Source organism: Bemisia tabaci, chromosome 3, assembly GCF_918797505.1.
Source record: "Bemisia tabaci chromosome 3, PGI_BMITA_v3".
Lineage (NCBI taxonomy): Eukaryota > Metazoa > Arthropoda > Insecta > Hemiptera > Aleyrodidae > Bemisia > Bemisia tabaci.
Genome location: NC_092795.1, coordinates 62,722,596 through 62,741,566, shown reverse-complemented (window position 1 = coordinate 62,741,566; position 18,971 = coordinate 62,722,596). Strand labels below are relative to the sequence as shown.

The 18,971-nt window shown below is 41.3% G+C and overlaps 2 protein-coding genes and 1 long non-coding RNA gene across 6 annotated transcripts in view; 1 reads left to right on the top strand and 2 right to left on the bottom strand.

Moving 5' to 3' along the window:
* Window positions 1-3,155: 3,155 nt before the first annotated feature.
* The window catches only part of LOC109039552 (beta-1,4-N-acetylgalactosaminyltransferase bre-4), a 75,193-nt gene continuing 59,377 nt past the window's right edge, over window positions 3,156-18,971 (top strand). The window contains 1 exon segment of the mRNA XM_019055054.2: window positions 3,156-4,003. The gene's annotated coding sequence lies outside the window, so the exon portion shown is untranslated.
* The window catches only part of LOC109039553 (uncharacterized), a 31,070-nt gene continuing 17,589 nt past the window's right edge, over window positions 5,491-18,971 (bottom strand). The window contains exons 1-4 of one of the 4 annotated variants that reach the window (XM_019055058.2): window positions 12,783-12,976; window positions 12,030-12,106; window positions 6,821-6,865; window positions 5,491-5,819 (exon numbers count right to left, since the gene is read on the bottom strand). In XM_019055058.2, coding sequence (XP_018910603.1) covers window positions 5,584-5,819; window positions 6,821-6,865; window positions 12,030-12,093 — 345 coding nt within the window. In that variant the 5' untranslated portion in view covers window positions 12,094-12,106; window positions 12,783-12,976 and the 3' untranslated portion in view covers window positions 5,491-5,583. Of the gene's footprint in view, window positions 5,820-6,820; window positions 6,866-12,029; window positions 12,107-12,782; window positions 13,002-18,971 lie in introns of those variants that run through there. The other 3 variants (XM_019055059.2, XM_019055060.2, XM_019055061.2) reach the window with 3 other exon arrangements.
* LOC140224342 (uncharacterized) lies at window positions 9,527-12,013 on the bottom strand. The gene is made up of 2 exons (XR_011899643.1): window positions 9,813-12,013; window positions 9,527-9,686 (listed from the first exon to the last, which is right to left on the bottom strand). It is a non-coding gene; the product is annotated as an uncharacterized lncRNA (long non-coding RNA).

The window sequence follows — 18,971 nt, the reverse complement described above, 5'->3', positions numbered from 1 at the left end:
TTCGTTGGATTCCGGCCGTAAAATCACTAAGAGGTGGCACCAAAGTACGCATACCGAATCCTACTTAGTCCAACTCCTAACTTTACGTAATAATACGGCATGAGTGGGAAGGAGGAGGTCAAAACGAAAACTCATGAAGAAAGGAGCTAGGAAAGGAACTTTTTAGCCCAGGAAACAACGCAACGCTGCGTTAGATAAGCAAAGCTGTTTCATTTGGAGGGGCTATCCTTAGATCGTCACCCGATTTCTCAACTGGACCAGTATTGATAGTGCGCTTCTTCTCTTCGGTGAATGCTACAAGTGGTTGCTCTATGGTGATTGTGAGTCATTTCTCTACATCGTGAATGCACCAGGTCTAGTGATTACGGTGACAGTGAGTTTGAGGAGCCGTTGAAAACAAGCATTTTCGGTGTGAGCTGTCTTTTTACCGGCCATGTAATTTTCATTTACTATAATTCTTTAGTTTAACACAGTTTACGTGCATAATTCTGATGAAACCTGAAATTATTGGTCATTGAAAAAACACTGCCAGCAAAAAAAAAAGTGAAAAGCTCAGTAGTGTTTTCTACATAATATATGATACAGAAAGGGAGCCAATGATATCTCTGAAAGAAATTTGGGAGTGTATTACATTATTTTTGCATCGAATATATTCACTATGAATATGAAAGGCTGGAATTAAAAAGAAAAAGAAAAAAAAAAAGAAAAAAAAAACCGAATTTTACCGCTATAAGTACTGGTAAGATTTGTAAACAATAAATAGCACAAATCTTCCAATGCAAAAATCCTGCCTCGCGCGGAATGATTTCTGGCCGATTTCAAAAATTGAAGGTGAAACAGCGATGCAATACCCCTTGCTCCCGTCCTGTTCATGCTGAATCCGTTTCCCCTACATTTTCGTCAGCAACTCTCAATCGATGAAATGAAGCCTTACGATAGTGCATGTTACCAGAATATTATGTTGAAGTGGTTGATAAAATTACCAAGCAACAATTTATTTTTTACTCCAAGGAGGAATAAGAATCGTTGCTCGTACGATCTTCATAGATGATTCAAGATCCAACTACTTTTCTTGTCGTGGTTACGGTATTACTTTTGTTGCAATAATTAGATTCAATCCCATTGACAACGGGTCATTATTATCGGGGCCGAGGCATTGCTATCGGGCTGAACCTGTCACTACGAACAGAGGCGGGTCCGGAAATTTAGCAACACCGGGATTCCTCAATTTAAACCTATGCTAAATAATCGATCCTTGTCGGAGCACCTGGGCCTCCAAGAATCGACATATTCCCATGTGTTTAAATGGAGTGAAGACAATGTTGCCGATTTGTTGGATCCGCCAATGACTATACAAAATGGACATCGCAACTACAACTAGAAAAGTTGCTTCTTTCTTATTCATTAACTAAGATTATTCAAAATATTTTCTTATTTTAGGTTGGGTAGGTGGCGGTGGGGAAGATGGGATCTGCTCGTTGGTGCTCGAGCCATAAGAATAAATGGAAATAAAGTAACGAAGCCGTCGTCGCGGCTCCTCGTAGTGGTCATTAACTCATGAGCCCTGTTCACAACGCTCTAGACACATGCCCACGGCTCATAGGTGCCGCATTCAGTTGACTCACAATTCCGTTTGCTGAATTGGAAAAGCGGGATTTTACATTCTGTCAAACGGAACTATGTGCAAAGTGTATGAGCCATGGGCATGTGTCTAGAGCGTTTTGAACAGGGCTCATGAGTTAATGCCCACTACGAGAAGCCGCGACGACGGCCTCGTCACCGGCGCTTTATAATTCCCATTCATTCTTATGGCCCGAGCTCTAACTAGCAGACCCCATCTTTCTCACCTCCACATAGTTCTCTTTGATAGAAATACGTCCAATTAATGTTAATTAATGTCAAATTTAAAATGTTGCAGATCACCTAGGTGGAAGCCCCAGGCCGTGGAAGCAGTCATGAACGGATTTCGGGGAAACTCGGGGAGCCGGTCCTCCCACTGTGACAACCCCTCCCTCCAGAGGCAGATCAAAGCCCTGGAAACCCTCTACCTGACGAAGAAACAAGAACTCGAGGAGAGCGAGCAGCGACTCCAGACCCTGGAACACAACCTGGAGCAGCTCTGCGGGCGCGTCATCTACGAGGAGCTCAGCCAAAGCGCCGCCGCCAAGATCCGCGTGGAGATATGCCGCTCGGTCTGCGGGTCCGGACGCCGCTCCGCCGACGCCACCAGACGCGGGGGCCGCAGAGCCAACGGCTTGGACAGCGGGAGGAGCCGGGTCTCCGACTCGGAGGACAACGAGTCGCGGGTGTCCAAGTCCTCGACGAGCAACGGGAAGCGCGTTGGGTCTTGGAGCGGGAGCGAGGATCCTCGGTCGGTGTCCGGCATCGGGCGGGGTCGCAGATATTCCAGCGTGGACGAGGACCAAGTGCGGGTGCCCGGCAACGGAAGAACCCGCGGATATTGGAGCGTGGACGAGGACGCGGTGAGCGAGGACGAAGAGAGCTTCTCGGACGACGATCGGGCGCTGGCGTACATCTGCGCGGACGTGGCCCTCCGCTCGACGGTGGACGAGCTGGCGCGTGGCCTGCGGCCGGAGCACCGCGTCAAGGTGGCCACGAGCTCGGAGCGGCTCATGGAGTCGTGGACGTTGGAGCTGCTCCGGCGGGAGAAGCGCGGGCGGCTCCGGGCCGGGGACGTGGTCGTCCTCATGGTCGGCCGCCTCGACGCCACCCGGAGCCGCGTCTTCGAGCTCCGCGACCAGATGCAGGTCTTGATGGCCGGGCTCCGCTCCGAGGTGGCCGTCGTCGTCGTCGGCGTCACCGAGAGGTACGACCTCCACCAGAGCGACAAGATGAACACCAACATCAAGAGGCTGAACCACTGGCTCCGGGAGGTCGTCGGTCCGTGGGCACATCGGGCCGGCTTCGTGGACGTCGCGCATCTCGGCCCGGAGAGCTTCAACGGTCAGTTCCTCAACGCACTGGCTAGGAAGGATTTGGTGGCCGCCGTCCTGGATCGCGTTCGGAGCGTCCAGCAACGATGCTTGGCCACCTGCGGCAATTACGGCCGGGATTAAATATCCGCGCTTCCTGAAGGGGCTTCGGATGGACGTCATCTCCTCCAACCGAGAAAAGGACCTTTTGAATCTCGTCTATTATGCATCCGTCCACCATGTTCTCTCGTTTTGGATTTATCAGTTTTCATCATCATTATCAAGAGATTTGTGATTCATTCGACAGTGTTATCAAGTCTTTAATTTGTTTTTCTACGAGTTTATCTAACGGTCCTCAATTAAAGCTGACAGTAGAGAGGAAAGATAGAACAACCGTCCTAGTTCGTCGTATACATTTCAAGTTTCAACAAATTTTGAATGTTTCGTACGAGTTCCTATTCTAGTCGATCTTGTATCCCCAAATGCGAGAATATTCGATAGGAAAATATTTCTTCTTGCCGTTAAACTAAAAAACATTCTCCTTACTTTTATACTAAGCAAAAATCTATCATTTGAAACAGCTGCAAATCTTAAGTCTCCATAACTGGGGGCATTTTATCGATGAGCTCGCTTGCCTCCATTTAACAAACATAAAAAGAATCGTAAAATTGTGTCCCAAGTCAGTTGTAGCTGAATCATTATTCTAATTCATATCTGTCCAAATAAGCTCTAAGCGGAGGGATTTCGTGGATGCTCAAAGTTCATTGTGCTGAACTCTGTCGGAACTTTACGTGAACATTCTGTTGGAAGTTTCGTCGCTAGATGGCGTGAGCGACATCTTGCGGGAGTGCGGAGGAGCTTTCGTGCGCGCCAAAGTTGAGATGCGGGGGTGAATTTGAGTAGTCTTCAGTGCGCTATGAAACGGTCTGTCAGTGCGGTCACGTGTTGTTGCCGCGGGATTTCACACGTTCGGAACAAGTTTGATCGAAAGAGGAGACAAAAAATCAAGTAAGTCTCCAAATTACACCCACACATTTTGGAATCTACAGCCAGGAGTCTCACATCAGACGGTATGGAAAATTTAGTTTATGAGGGTTGGTTGCTGGGTTAATACTTTTATTTACAGGTGTCACAACACTATATAGCCATAAACACGATAGAATCTTAGGAAAGAGAGATCAATGGGCCAAATACATAATAAAGATGTAAACTGGTAGTTAACATGGATGTTATGCCTCGTTGGCAAATTGTCCAGACGCCAAGAGACGGCAAAGATTGCCATTGTGGACTGGTCATCCCCGTTGCCCAGTCCGCGAACTGGCCTATGTTTTTGCCCACTCCATGAAGCCAGCTGGGCAGCCAGTTGGCGGACTGGCCGATCTAGTTTGAAAATTTCGCCAATGGGCCGATCGTTAATTTGATTTGCAATCCAGTCTCTAACCGACGAATGTCCCCCCATGGACCAATAAATTACTGATAAACATTTCTCGAGATTTTTTGCGAAATATAGAAGAATCAAAATAAAAACCAATACAATTTATACAAATGTTGGATTTCCTTCGGAAAGTACACTAAAATTTACAGGTTACGTGAATCAAGTTCACAATTTATTTTTTTCAATTTACTTTTGGAGATTTTGTTTTACTAAAAACGAGTTTCTTACAACCTCGATATCCAAGTATTAAACAAAACAGATTCATAAAAATTTGTTTCATCTATGAAGAGCTGAATAAACTGACAGAAGAAGGATAATTCTCGGCGAAAATTTCCATTAAATGTTGTTCGGAAATTACTTCAAAGGTTGGAAATCGGAAAACCCACGAAAGCCTAAAATTGTTGACTAATTATAGAGCAGCACTTTTTTTGTAGTTAAAGGATTGAGATGCGATACCGTTTTGCTCTGCATAAGCACTCTGTCATTCGGGTGCTACAACTAACGATAGTTCCCATACATTCCTAAAGATGTGAGTCAAGCGAAAGTGCCTTCAATTTTGAACATGCAACACGCACATCCGTGGAACGCGAATAGTTGCATCAAGCCATCAAGGCGTTATAGTCATCACATTAGTCTTTGTAAAGCGGACACACTTCCAAGTTTTGAATATGCAAGATACAAAAAATATAAACAAAATAATAAAATAAAAAAAAACTCATAAAGGTGTAAGAAGAACTTCTGAGAACAATTTTAAAAAATTATGTTGTAATATTTGTTTGCATAGCCGCCAAAAAAATTGGCCTCTATAATCATTTAATGGGATCGAACATGCGGTTACTACGACTGGGCCTTTCCCGTATTAAGTAGGATTGAACTCGAGAGCTCAACCGCAGGATTTTAACACTTAGATCGCACTAGATTGCTACTTTTGATCGAGGCTACTTTGCTTACTTTGAATGTATGTGTCTATTTATTAGTCGCTTTTCCTGCGCATTAGGCCGCTCTGCGACGCCTACTTAGATACTTAGGATACTTAAATTTAATAAACCGAAAAGTTAAATCGAGTTTGAACTCGAAACGCACAGGCGTTCCTCGTTTTAAAATAAAGTACCCCAAAATCAGTTATGAATTCTGAAATTTTCATTTTTGCATTTAGTCGTCGGAGTTGAAAGCACAGAATTACAGGTGGTCGGAAATTTTGAAACAGGGAAGACATCATTTTTCGTCGGAGGTTTTGGATTCGGTCTTGAGCCCTACTTTGGTCCTCCACAAAGAATGTTCGGAGGCTTTCTGAGTCTTTTTGCCGGCGCACGCTGATTTCGTGTTCGATTGTGTGACTTGTTCTTGAGCGCACGTAGCTGCCGCTAGACCCAAACCGACGCCCAGTCCCGACAGGGCCCAGACATTCTTTTTGGCGAACCATGGCACGGCTGCACACACTCTTTTCCGAGCTGAAAGAAATCAGAGCTTTAGTCAGATTCCTGCGGAAATATGGAAATTCGCGGCGAGAAATTCATTTTGAGCCACATAAATGGATTGCATTTTGCAAAAAGGAACCGAGAGCATTCCACTGTCGCTAAGATTGTGCAAATGGTAATTCTCCTTTATGCAGAAAAATTATGCTTTTTCTTACTTTAACACAGAATACTTCCGAATTGTTACATTCAACAAAGCTGGAAAATTTTTGAAATTCCAACTCTATTTGGACGCATTTTGAGGCTTTGCTGACGAAAATTTTAGGGATGAACACGGTGTTTTCAATTAAGACTCTACATTAAAAGAGATTTTTGCACGATTCCAGTGATTTTGTTGCAAAGAATTTAATTTGTGCAATCCTGGCAACATTGGAATGCTCTTAGTTCCCTTTTTGCAAAATGTAATCCAAGTGGACCGCTTCAAACGGAAAGGAACAACATCACATCATCCATTGTTCAAATTGGAATAATTTATTATTTTTGCGGGTAAACGCAATTTTTCCTTCAATACTTTCGAAAACTCAAAAGATTATACTTCGAAAATTCTCTGGAATTGACAACACATCTGCCGTTCTCAACGAATAAAATAAAAAAAAAAATAATCCGATGAAATTTAGCAATGGCTGGTGTGACTTATTTCCTTGCTGTATGATGCGGTCCAAATATGCTTGTACAAACTTTCCATAAAAGTGGCAATCGTCGTAGAAGTAAAATCGGGGAAGAAAATGCTGAGGTACGATAAGGATTACGGATTCTTTCAAGGAAATTTGGTGATTTGGGTATTTTGGCTCATACCCGAACGCTAATCCAAATCAAATGTTTCTTTGGGACATGTAGATCGAAATCAATGAAAAGGAAAAAATTGAAAATTTTGGCCTGACGTCCTATTTTTGACCCGCTTCATTAAATAACCGGATGTCCCCATCTTAACGAGCATTAAAACTAAGAAGTAGTGAAATTTTGAATCACTGACTTACTAGGCATTACTGCAGCAAGTATGAAGCCAACCGCAGTACTGATTACTGGAAAAAAAACCAAATAAATCGATAGTTATACACTGAAAATTATTTGACCTAAAAGCTTCATATCGATGTCTAGGGCGAAAAATGCGTATCTAGATTACAATGTTTAAAAAACTCCAATTCTGCCGAGATACCAAGAAGAGCCGTTACTATAAATTTTTTTTAAATTGAGTTTTTTTTCAAAATTAATTTGATCTAATTTAGTTGAAATTACTGATGCAGCTAAAGAAGAATTTCGTATAAGAAAAATTTGTCTTCATTGTATAAAAACGAGACATGCAAAAGGGCCGTTGGTGCGTTAAAATCGACGCTGTTAGAGACAAAACAGCTGCAAGGTGCATTATTCCGCTAGAAAGCCAATGAAAACAGTTCTTTCAGGTAAAATGGTGCCCTCTTCTGCCAATTTCTTCTGTTGTGGGTCCAAAACGCAACCACGAAAGCACGTACAAGATATAGTGCTTACGACTGTTTTGCCTAATACTAGTCTAACATGCAAATAAAAAGGATAATTTTTATACGGTTGAAAATAAAATGTGAGGATTTTTAGTCATTCAAACGATTTCCGAGAGTCTTTTGGATAGGTGATGAGAATTTGACGAAGAACAGAGGCTTTTTTTCAATTTTTCCGCTCAGGCGCTTTTCTGAGCCCATTTTCTCACAACTTCATTTTTGCACTCACGGCAGTCACGGCTCTCTTCCCTTTCACTGCAGAATTGTGTTTTTATTTTTTCGTATTAAAATATCTAAGCTGAAGCTTCTAAATCCTCGAAGCCGGATAAATGTGGCACCGTCTCAGAAATGTATATTCTAAGTTCCCGTTTGTATAAATGAACTTGGGAGGAACTTGAGAGAAGCTTCAGTTGAACGAGTTCCACGAACTAATCTCTTAAGCGAACTCGACTCAATATCGGTGGAGCTTAAGGCTGGGAATTTTCTGAAGCGTGCCCGCACCATCGTCTACTTAATGACCGTGGAATTTTCAAAGTTAGAAATTCTATAATTGATACGTAGCTGGCGTTAAAATCACTTCAGCCCATCGTGATTTTCTCGGAATTTTTGAGCGGTAAATGTTGCGTTCGTGGAACTGCTTCAAGTTCCTGGAAGAGGAATCTTCCAACATGGTGCTTTCCTTGAGCTCGCATTTTTTAACAACACCTGCGGGTTGTATCACTCGGCGGCGAAAACTTAAAAATGAGTCAAACATTTTGAATTAAAGTGGGAAGCTTCCACAAGCAAGATGCGACACATCATTGCATACGATTGGTTAAATAAGGCGTGCATTTCCGCGTCCGGAAGCTTTTCATGTTTTTTTTTTTTTTTTTGGTCAAAAATTTATGTTGAAATTAGTATTGCCGCAAAATTATTCGAGGCTTTCGTCACTGTTTACTTTCAGCGGGAAATCAACTTAAATCCTGAACTGTCCGATTCTCGTGATTATGTTTTCAACTTGAAGAAAGAAAACAACAGATAAGGGGAAAATGGAGGCAGGTCCATTTCCATCGGAATGCAGGTCTTTACCCTTTTGATTCTGCAACGAGGCCAGTAGCGTATTCTGACTGAAAAGATTGAGAAGGCAGATTTGATACGAAAAGCTTAGGGAACGGAGGTTTCGTGCGTAGCCATTTCGCCTTCAATTAGCAATGTAGGCCAAAGAGCATCCTTTGTGTGCCAATAATGGACCATTAGACAAGATACGAATTTAAGTATTCTAATACATCTTTCTTGACCAGAATTTTACGTAGAACACGACTCGCGCAACGAAAATTATCGAAATCAACTCCTAACAAAGATACTAACGTTTTTATTTCACATTGGTTACGAGGAATTTGAACTGCCCGCTCACAAGAAACTCAAAGCTCTACGTGAGTCAAATCGTGCACTACAACGATTTCAGCAAGCTTCTCAATTAAGCGATGTTCATTTCCCACCGTGCTGTTCAAACTATAAACAACTTGCTATAGCTGAGCTAAAGCGTCAAGATTAAGGTAGGTATTGCCAGATTTTTATATCGCAGAGACTGTCATGATAACGTTTAGCGCGCGATGTGAGTCCCGTAGAGCATTGAGTTTTCATGAGCGGATAGTTTGAATTCACGCATCAAGAATCATTAAATATCTTCATAAGGAGTTAATTTCGGTAATTTTCGTTTTGCGCATCGTGTTCTACGTAAAATTTTGCTTATGAAACGTGTATCAGAATGCTGAAATTCGTGCCTTGTCTACTGGTCCATTATCTCTTCAGAGATATGACTTGTGTATTCTGAAGCTTACCACGTAATACGATGTGACGAAAACCAATCTCAAGATGTATTTGCTGAATATTTTTTTAGAATCATAGTGTCTTGGTAGATGGTAAAAATTGATGGAAAAATAATTTTCGCCTCAGATTTTTGGGGAAAGCATTTCTTTTTGAGTAAATCTTCAAAAAAGGCCACTTTATTCTAGGTTTGGCGACGCAACGACGACTTATACCTTCGCAGAATTTTCTGTCATGCTTATAAATATATGAGTAATGAGATTTAATTTTCCGAAGGCCAAATGTAACTTAATCACTCTAAAGGATCTACTATGCTGCCATGCTAAGGGAAAACGCCGTATGAGCCTTCAGACGTCGCCAAATTTCCTTCAATAAAACGAGAATTTTCTGGTAAACTTATGGACATTTAATTATTCAGATTATTTTGTTCGCAATTTCACCGGAAGTTCCTGAAAATTTCGAGGAAAAATATCCATAACTATCCTACAAAATGCAAATTTTAAACGGGGAAACTTGGCAACATTCGAAAGTTCATACGGCGATCTTCCTCAGCCCGGCAGGATACCTCGTCGCTCCTCTGACGTAAGGGCGTATCTCAAATCTTAGGTGAGCCCTGTTTTACATATAGATCCATGCCTTCTGGGGCTCATGCTATAATCGAGATACGCCCTTACGTCAGAAGAGCGACGACCTCTCTCGTTGGAAGTTACAGCACGCGTGAGGCGTCGTATAATGTAGTTCGGAAAACTTGGAGGGAATTTCTCGGAGAATATTCTCGCGTACTTATGCATGTATACATGAAGAATTATTTACAACGAAGAGTATCATACTTTTAAATGAAAGTTTTTTCTTCTTGATATGAGAAAACTAACGGCACAATTGCAACTAAATGTTTCCGGGAAAATGTTTCGTTCTTACTTTGTTATGATTCGAGAGAGAAGTAAAGTTCTTGGTACGAAAATTTAAAAAGTACGAGGACACTCGAGTCGAGAATGTATCATAGAAAAACAAATTTACTCTTTCTTCTTGTGATTCTCTCGATACCTAACCTCGGAAAACATGTTTATTGAGTTTCAAACGCTGCATACTATCCGACAGGAAAACAAATCAAATTCTCTACTCTGCCTGAGGAATAATCTTTTAAAATTGCAAGCAAAGACGTTGGCTCATTTTCCTTCAAGAAAAATAAATAAATAAATAAATAAAAAATAAGATAGGAGTGGAATTCTTGCGAGCGAAATGCATGATTTCTGATTTCAGCCCTCGATTTCTGTTTTCCAGTGGATGAAAGGGAACTTAAACCCGTATTTCAAAAGAGATAAAAAAAAAAAAAAGTCATCCGTATTCCGTTCTGTAAGAATATTTACCTTCAGAAATCAAACCGCAATGTGCCGCATATCATTTAGGTATTGATTTTCGTCTCGGAGTACCTTTTACTAGAGGAGATGTGCATTCCGCGAACTTAGAACATTAAGGAACTTTTGTTCCTTCCCGACAACGCGGCCGTCAGGATTGGATTACCCGCAAAGGAGTGGATACTCTTTATAAATTATGAATGATAAGAATTCTATAAATAATGGATTCTGTAAAACCAACTCTTTGCATTAATTATAAGAAATTCTGTTAAAAACTATCCCGCAGACCGGAATTTTGCGGAAAGAGAAGGGGAGAGAGAAGGAGACCAGGTAGCTTTGTGGCCGCAAAGAATCATTTTCAACTAAGCAAGACAGTTAAACGAAAATGTTGACTAGCACATTTTTAAGGAAAAATATGGGAAATGAAGAAGCAGGTTGTTACGGAAACGTTTTTTCTCGTATGTTGACAAAGCAAAGCCATGGCAAACAATATTATTTGCCAGAGGAGGATGTGCAAGAGGCTCTCGGGTTTTAACGCCGATTGATCGAGATTAATCGTCTCGCCGAGAATAAAAACATTTTAGACAGGTGACCTGACTGTTATCGGCAAGGTTTAAATCTGGCAACAACTTGGGGTAAGGGGGTATTGTTTGACTAATAAGTCGTCTTGATCCTTCTTTAACGAAAATTAGACTTGAACGAAACATTAAAATAGTATCTTTCATTATAACTCGGAAAAATCATGGCAGATTTAGAGATGTTTATACGTTTGGTTTACCCGCCGAAAATAGGCATTGAGAAACTTGCAACGTCGAAAATTGAGGTGCATATGTTTTTAATCTCACCATCGGTGATGAGAAAATGTGTAACTGCGCACGCGCTGGTGTGTGATTACATGCAGCGGCAATAATTGTCGTCTTCTGCAATCAAGTTGAAGCTACACATTTGAAGGCGCTTTGAGCAACTATTCCGCCACAGAGGTATTGCACAGTATCACACGAAAATGCAGGCGCACAAACGTATGTACATTGACTGGTGTCGTTCATCACTTGGCATAGTCTTACTGATCTTTTACCTGCGATGTGCAACTCCTGTTCGATCGATTTTTGTGAAGAGAAAAATCGAAAAAAATGAAATCATTTTACAAAAACTTTTCTATTATCATCATACAACAAGAAATAGAACCAAAATTAAAAAGTAACCACGCACTATCTGCAAAGGCCACTTGTAGAGGAGTGAGAAAAGAAAATTATAAGAAAGTAAGTCCGTAATTTGAAGAATTGGACCGCATTTAGTAGAATGGAACCAAGCCACATCAGCTATTGCCAAATTTAATGGTGCAGTTTTATTTTATACATGAAAACGATTGTGCGGATTTCAGTGAAAATTTCAGTGAATTTTTTGCATAGTACGCGGCAAACTCCTGAATAATTTCAAAAGAATCGCGCACACGATCTCTTGTAAAAAGTTCAATTGCCCAGTTGAATTTAGCAATAGCTGATGTTGCATGGTTCCTTTCTGCTTAACGCGGTCTTATTATTGTAGAGGCTTACCGAGTTTAGTTCCACCCTTGACGAGGCACGCTTCTTGCCATGCGTTGTCGTCACTTTTGGCCATGGTGAATGTAGCTCTGCAATCAAGGAAAACAATATCCGGATTAGTAGGTAACCAAAAAATGTTTGTATTTTTATGCTTGGTTTTAGTTCACTTCTTCCCCCACTGTGTTCTTAAAAATGTTTACGTTAAAATGTCGGTTCGGTTCTGAGGCACGGTGATTTCTCTTTTGAGATATTGTGCGAATTTCCGTTGTGATATAACAAAAAATGCCATAAATTATCGATATGTGCCATTGTACCATTCACCTGTTGAGGTGATAATAACTAAGATGTCCGGGAAAACTTTGAAATGTTGCGATGTGATGAAGTCCCCCCGACTCTTGTCCCTTCAATCATCTTGACCCTGTAATAGTTCAACTAAAGGGCAACTGCTCTCTTTTTCCAAGCTTGTTACTTCAGCCAATCTGGAAAATATGTCAATGGATATACCTCTCATTACATTACATTTTGCGATTAGAGAGTACTATTTTTACCTCACGCGCATAAGTATTTATCTACAATGAGAAACTAAAATCACATACTTGTTCCTGAAATGAGTCAGAATTATTAGTTCCTTATTGCAAAATGTAGTCCAATTAAGGAACTTAAGGAGACAGTTCACCCCTTGTGCCCGCCTCTATGCTCACTAAAATTTAGAATGCTAAAATTGAGATCTTGGAATTATGATTTTCAGGTTACGTTTATCCTTACCTTGTTTTCTTTGTGACCGATTGAATATTTTAACGGATTTTGGAGAGGAAGACGGACTGAGGCATCACTCAGTTCCGCGTACTCACTTGGAATTTTAACTCGAAAAATGTAAACTTACAATTTTGATTTGAGTGACTCGAAAAAATATCTAACCTAAAAGTAAAATCATATGATCAAGACTGTGGATAATTTCAGAGGACTGAATTTGATGTTGCCAGAATGAACGTAAATCCCTGGGTTCAACTGTGATTTCAATGGCAACTTTCTACAAACTCAGAAGAAATATAGTTACGGTGACACGCAGATGTAAGGCCAGAAATTTGGAATGCACTTTGAAACTGCACTCATTTGAAATCTCTTAATTTCATGGAGATTCCAAGCCGAAGAAGTTGTGAGGAGCATCTCACAAGTTTTAGCCTCAGTATTTGGAAGAATTATAGCGTTCATTTAAAAAAACTTTTACAACATTTTTCCTTTTCGGTCAAAAAGCCATTGCACTTAGATTTGTTCCAATCAAAACAAAGGTTTGCGGAAAATTCCATGGGCCATTCATTTGTTTCATGGTTTGGTTTGGTTATGGTTTCGGTTTCATTTTGGTTTTTTCGTTTATGGTGGAGTGTTACTTGTTCTCGTCGGCAACAGTCATATTCAATTTGAGAACGTGTCTTTAAAACTCATTCTGACCTTATTCAAATTGAATAGTGAGTACTTATAACGAGAATATTATACCACGTATTCCAATATGTATGAATAAATTTAAAGCTTCCCGCATCGGAGCGATGAAAATTTAAAAAAATTTAATTGATCAAAATGGAGACTGGATTGATGTATTCGCTGTCTTTATGAATATAGAATGCACTTGATTTGGGAGGGCATAGTATGCACTGACAGGAACATCTCCTCTTTTATTTTGTATTTCCATCCTCATTGGTTAAAAAGCAACGTTCCGAAAATCAGAATTCCAAAAAAATCGCCTCCGATTAGTTACATTGAAACTTCATACATTTAAAGGAACTCATATATGAACATACTTGGATTGACATCTCCATCAATGGAAAACCTGCAATAATCAGACCCACATCATACTTTATAGTGTATAATCATGGGCACAACGCATAACGCATAACGCATAACGCCTGAGGCTCGAGACGCTTCGGGAGGTTGGACTGCAAAGCAGTTGGGGGCGCCCCCGCCCCTATTTTTAAAAAAAGTACAATGCGGAGAAGAACACCGTTTAAAGCTGGCTAGTATCTAAATAACGTCACCATTATCCAACACCTCCAATAAGCGCATCTAGCTCTAAAATCTTTCTATGCACCCTACTGAGCAGAAACCGCGTATGTACCACCATGAGTATCATATCAGCAAGGATATGCTTTTTTCAGGGTTGCCACAGACTTTAGAAAATGAAATTCCCTGACATTTACCTGATTTCCCTGACACATTTTGGTGGAATTCCCTGACAATCGAAGATGTGACGGATGGTTAGGAAGGCATAATTGAAAAGAGTTTTCAGGCATTTGCTGTTGGAAATCTCAAACCCATTTTAGATTTCAAATGAAGGTGATTTAACAAATTGCCCCTGACATTTTCGTCATTTTCGTCATTCCCCCTGACTTTTCCCGGTTTTCCCTGAATTTTTAAAATTCCCTGACATTTCCCGATTTTCCCTGACTGTGGCAACCCTGTTTTTTCGCTTCTCACTGGGCATCGGGGAAAAGGGGGCGCACAGCGCAAGGTGCCTCCGGAGGTGGACCACTTTAGGAGCCAGGGGGCTGAGGCGCACCCCCAGCGCCGATCAGACACCACGATGAGGGTGCATGGCCGGGGGGTGTGAGGAGGGTGGGGGGGGGGGGGGGCTTTCGCCTCGTCCGAGTTTTCGAGATGATGATGCGAAGCAGCAGCGGCTCCCAGCTTAACGAAAACCACGTAACTGGGTGGGATTCTGGTTGGAGGTAGGCGCTTCTGCTGGAGGAGGGCAGAGCGGCTCCACCGTGGGGACGGTATTGATTTACCGCCGGATGCGGGGGGCGCGCGGGGGGCCGTTCTCTCGACTGTGCCAGTTCAGCATCCCTTCTCGACAGATCCGCACGGGTTTCAGCTCCTCAGCTCCTGGCTCGTCTCAATTTTCGGGTTCCCACCCTCCGTTCGCGCTTCATTCTCGTTTTTCGTTTTTCATTTTTCATTTTCTCGCCGCGGGATTTCCAGATTTTCGGATCCGGTGGGATCACGTTGCGGTTGGCTGGCCCGGCTGTAGCCCCCTTGTCATGATCACGCGGAGGTGAGTGTCTTTTTAACCTCTTTTCTCCCACTGGTCTGGTGAGAGCATTAACCTTAAAAAATTACGCCTTGCCTGGCGCGTAACCACTCTCCTCAAACCGTGGTCTCACGTTTTTTTTCGTCTTCGAAATCTCATGAAAGCGTAATTTATTATCACCTTTAATGAAAGCATACAAAAAAGTCATGTAAAAGGTATGGTTAAGCTCAAATATGCGTAGAATGCACGCTCGTTTTGGATTCATATTCGTCGTCCTTGCCTGCTAGTACAGGTGTTTTGGTTTGTAAAGAATTAGGTAAATTTTGCATCGGGTAGAAAGACAGAGAAAAAATAACAAAAGAAGGCAGTGGCGATGAATAGGCTCAAATTTTTGTACAACTCATGGCAATTCCTAAAAACCCTATGTAAATATAATGGAGTTTGGATCGACTGTACATGTTCAGGAATAGTTTAGGTCTACGCAGAATGTCATACTTCGAAATGTATGAAAGAAAAATAGAAATAAGAACAAAAATCAAAGACGGTGGATCAAGCAACGAGTACATCAACCTATGAAAAGCGGTGATGTTTCGGTAGACTCACTCGATTAGACTTAATTTTTAACCATAATGGCGGTTTATCCACAAGACTTTATGTATGTAAGAAAAAAGCGTGATGAATTGTTAATATTTACAATTGCACTTTTCAAAAATTCCGTCATTATATGGTTCCATAAGCTCACTCTTCAACTCTAGAATTTTACCATAATTCTTATTTTTTTTTTTCAAAAACATCGTCTCCACACTTGAGAAGGTGTGTCAAAGAATTAGAAAACGTTCTATAAAAAACCAAAACGTTCCTACTTCTAATTCCGGTTCGTCGATCTAGTTTGGCTTAGAGGACCATTATTATAGCAGCAATGGTAGAAAAGCCAATTACGACTGTAATACGTAGCTCTACAAAAACATAGAAAAATAGCCTTACATTCTGCAAAAATAATATTTTTATGAAGTACATGAAGTAAAATTTATCAGCATTTCCATGATTATCCAGGCTTAAAAGTATTTTCATTTACTCTCCGCCTTATTCATCGATTCAAAATCAGTCATGCAACGTGCAACACGTGAAAACACACGTGAAATGCTTTTGTTTGTAGCCTAATCGACGAACCAAAGGAAAATCGGGGAGGAAGGCATGATATTCACTAAGGCAGCGCTGTGGATGAGACTAAAACCACAATGTTATTCGAAGGACTATATATTTGCGTCTAAATGTCACAATACTTTAACGTAATTACTATTTTGTTTGCACCATCTAAGATTCCAAAATCAAAAAATCATCGCTAATGCCTACACCAGGATGCTGCATCAGGATGTGGGTTTTAGGAAATTCGGCCTCCCATTTCTCCTAGTGGATGTGACTCATATTTAAAGCACTGCCGTGGTAAGGCTAGAGAGTTGCCAAAAATCCGACGACAGGGCCGGATTTACCTACTTGCCGCCCATGGGCCGCCTGTATTTGCCGCCTCTTTCTTATTCGTATTGAAACATCAATAAAAACCATCAAGTGAACGTGCCAACGGGGGAGGGGTGCATAAGACGCGTTTACTCGTGTTGAACACATGTTTTGGGAATGCCCTGTCAACACTACCGGCAAAAGTTAAGTTTCGTAAACCTATCTCTGTGTGGCCAAGGCCTTTCATTCATAAGAAATGAACAAAAAAATTATGAAAGAACAAACATGAATGTGGTTTATGATTTTAACTCCCGCCGCCGCGCAGACCGTACCGTGTTTGGCGCAATGCGTGAAGTATTCACACAGTCTTGTAGGCGCCATGCGTTTCACGCTGACCGCACTGTGTTTGCCGCAATGCGTGAAGTATTCATGCATTCTTGTAGGCGCTATCCGTTTCACGCTGACCGCAATGACCGCACTGTGTTTGATGCAATGCGTGAAGTATTCGTGCAGTCTTGTAGGCGCTAATGTGTGTTACATGCCGATCGCCGCGCCGAGGGCTTCTCCTTTTCATCTCAAGTCCTCGTCATCATTGCTCTCTGCGCCGCGCCGTTCCAGGCCAAATTGCGTGTTTGGTTTCTCTCTTAATTCGACTACTTAAAGGTGCTGTCTCTTGTATCGCTGAAAGACGACAAAATTAAAAATGTCTATACTCTCAGGAAATGAGAGATTTTGTCGCCTTTTCTCGTTCGTACTTTTTTTTTCTAAATCCGATATTTTTTTATACCTACATTTAAAAAAATTGCAAAATTTGCCGCCCTCTAGATTTGCCGCCATGGGCCGCGGCCCATGTGGCCACCCCTTAATCCGGCCCTGTCCGACGATAAAATGTTTCTTTCCAGAGAAAGTTATGAATATCTTTCCTTAAATTATTCGGATAATTCAGATCTAATTGTAAATGAAGGTCGCTTGAAAATTGGAGGAAAATTAGTTGCAAATTTTCCTGGAAATTCGTATTTTATCAAAAGAAATTTGGCAACGTCTGATGGCTCATACGGTGTTCTTCCTCGGCGCGGCACAGCAGACACATTGTTGATATTTATTAGCTCACGGTGTATTAATCATTGGTCAAAGTTGAAGTAAAGAAAGCGCTGGGAAAATAGAAACAAGGTCATATCTAGTGAGAAATGCGTTCAACAGAACTACGTTGAACGCAGTTTCACGGGCAGTTGACGCAGTTCACCTCTTGTTAGCAGGGTCTATAAGTCGGTCAGTCGTTCGATTTCTTAATGGTACAAGCCTTCAATCGAGCATCAAGCCTTTTTAACTTGTCTCTCGATAACTTGCTTAGAAAAGAAGCCACGTGTCCCCAACGCTGCCTCGTTTTCCTTTTTTTTTTAAAAAAAAAAACAACCCTAATTCTCCAAACCGAAGTCACAGGAACTCACCAATTTGGTCATTCGACAGTTTTTAAATTAAGCGTCGAGTTTAATATTTCCTTTCATAATTTGGACGAATTTCTGCCAAACGGAACTAGGTGCATTATGACGTGAGCCTTGTTATGCATATAGGCTGATGGGTCTCGGGGCTCATGTCTTAATTCACATGGTCCCGCTTGGCAGAAATACGTTCATTTAACTACGTAGAAGGCAATTAATGCAACGGCAAGTTAAAAATATGTGATGTAGACCTTCTGCGCTGATTAAATGTATAGTCAACGTCTCTGGGAATAAAGTTATGGGTAATATTGCCATTCAACTTGTATGTTACACACATATCCATACTCGTGCCGATGGCCTAATTTGAAAAATACATACCTTCAATTGCGACGCTGTTATTCTCTGCTCTAATCTTTTTTTTAAAGAAAAACTAATACACGGTTTTTCTTGAAATTTTCTTCAAATTCTCCTTCATTTATTCTGAGGTATGCACGAATCATTTTAAAAGAAATTTTGTTTATAGTTCTGCTTTAAACAAATGAAACAAAACGAAAGAATTTTGGAACAGTGCGATGAAAGTGCGCATTTTTCTACTTTAGCCACGATATCTTCCTCGGAAGTTGACTGTCGAACTTTCGGTTTTATTAATCATTTTCTGCATTGGAACGTGACGTGCGCCTACCTAGTTTGGTGCCCAATTTTGTGGTATGAATTGATTTGTTTCCATCGTTATCGTTGGAGGAGATTGTGTTATTGTTTTATACAGTTTGATGTAATTCCCCTTTTCAATGAGTGATCCTTGCGGTGACGTATCGTCTAAAATAGTTGAAACCATAACGGGATAAATCAACGTTTCCGATGCCCGATCTGTCAACGGTGCCGCCGACGGCGTAAGAATCCATATTAAATTAATGAAACCACGCCCACTCGTCCAGAAGATTTGATGAGGCCCATATTTTTCTGGGCGCGTAATACTCGAACTGTTTATTGCAGTGAGGCCAGGCCGCGGCCGTACCCCTCGGATTATAATGTATGCCC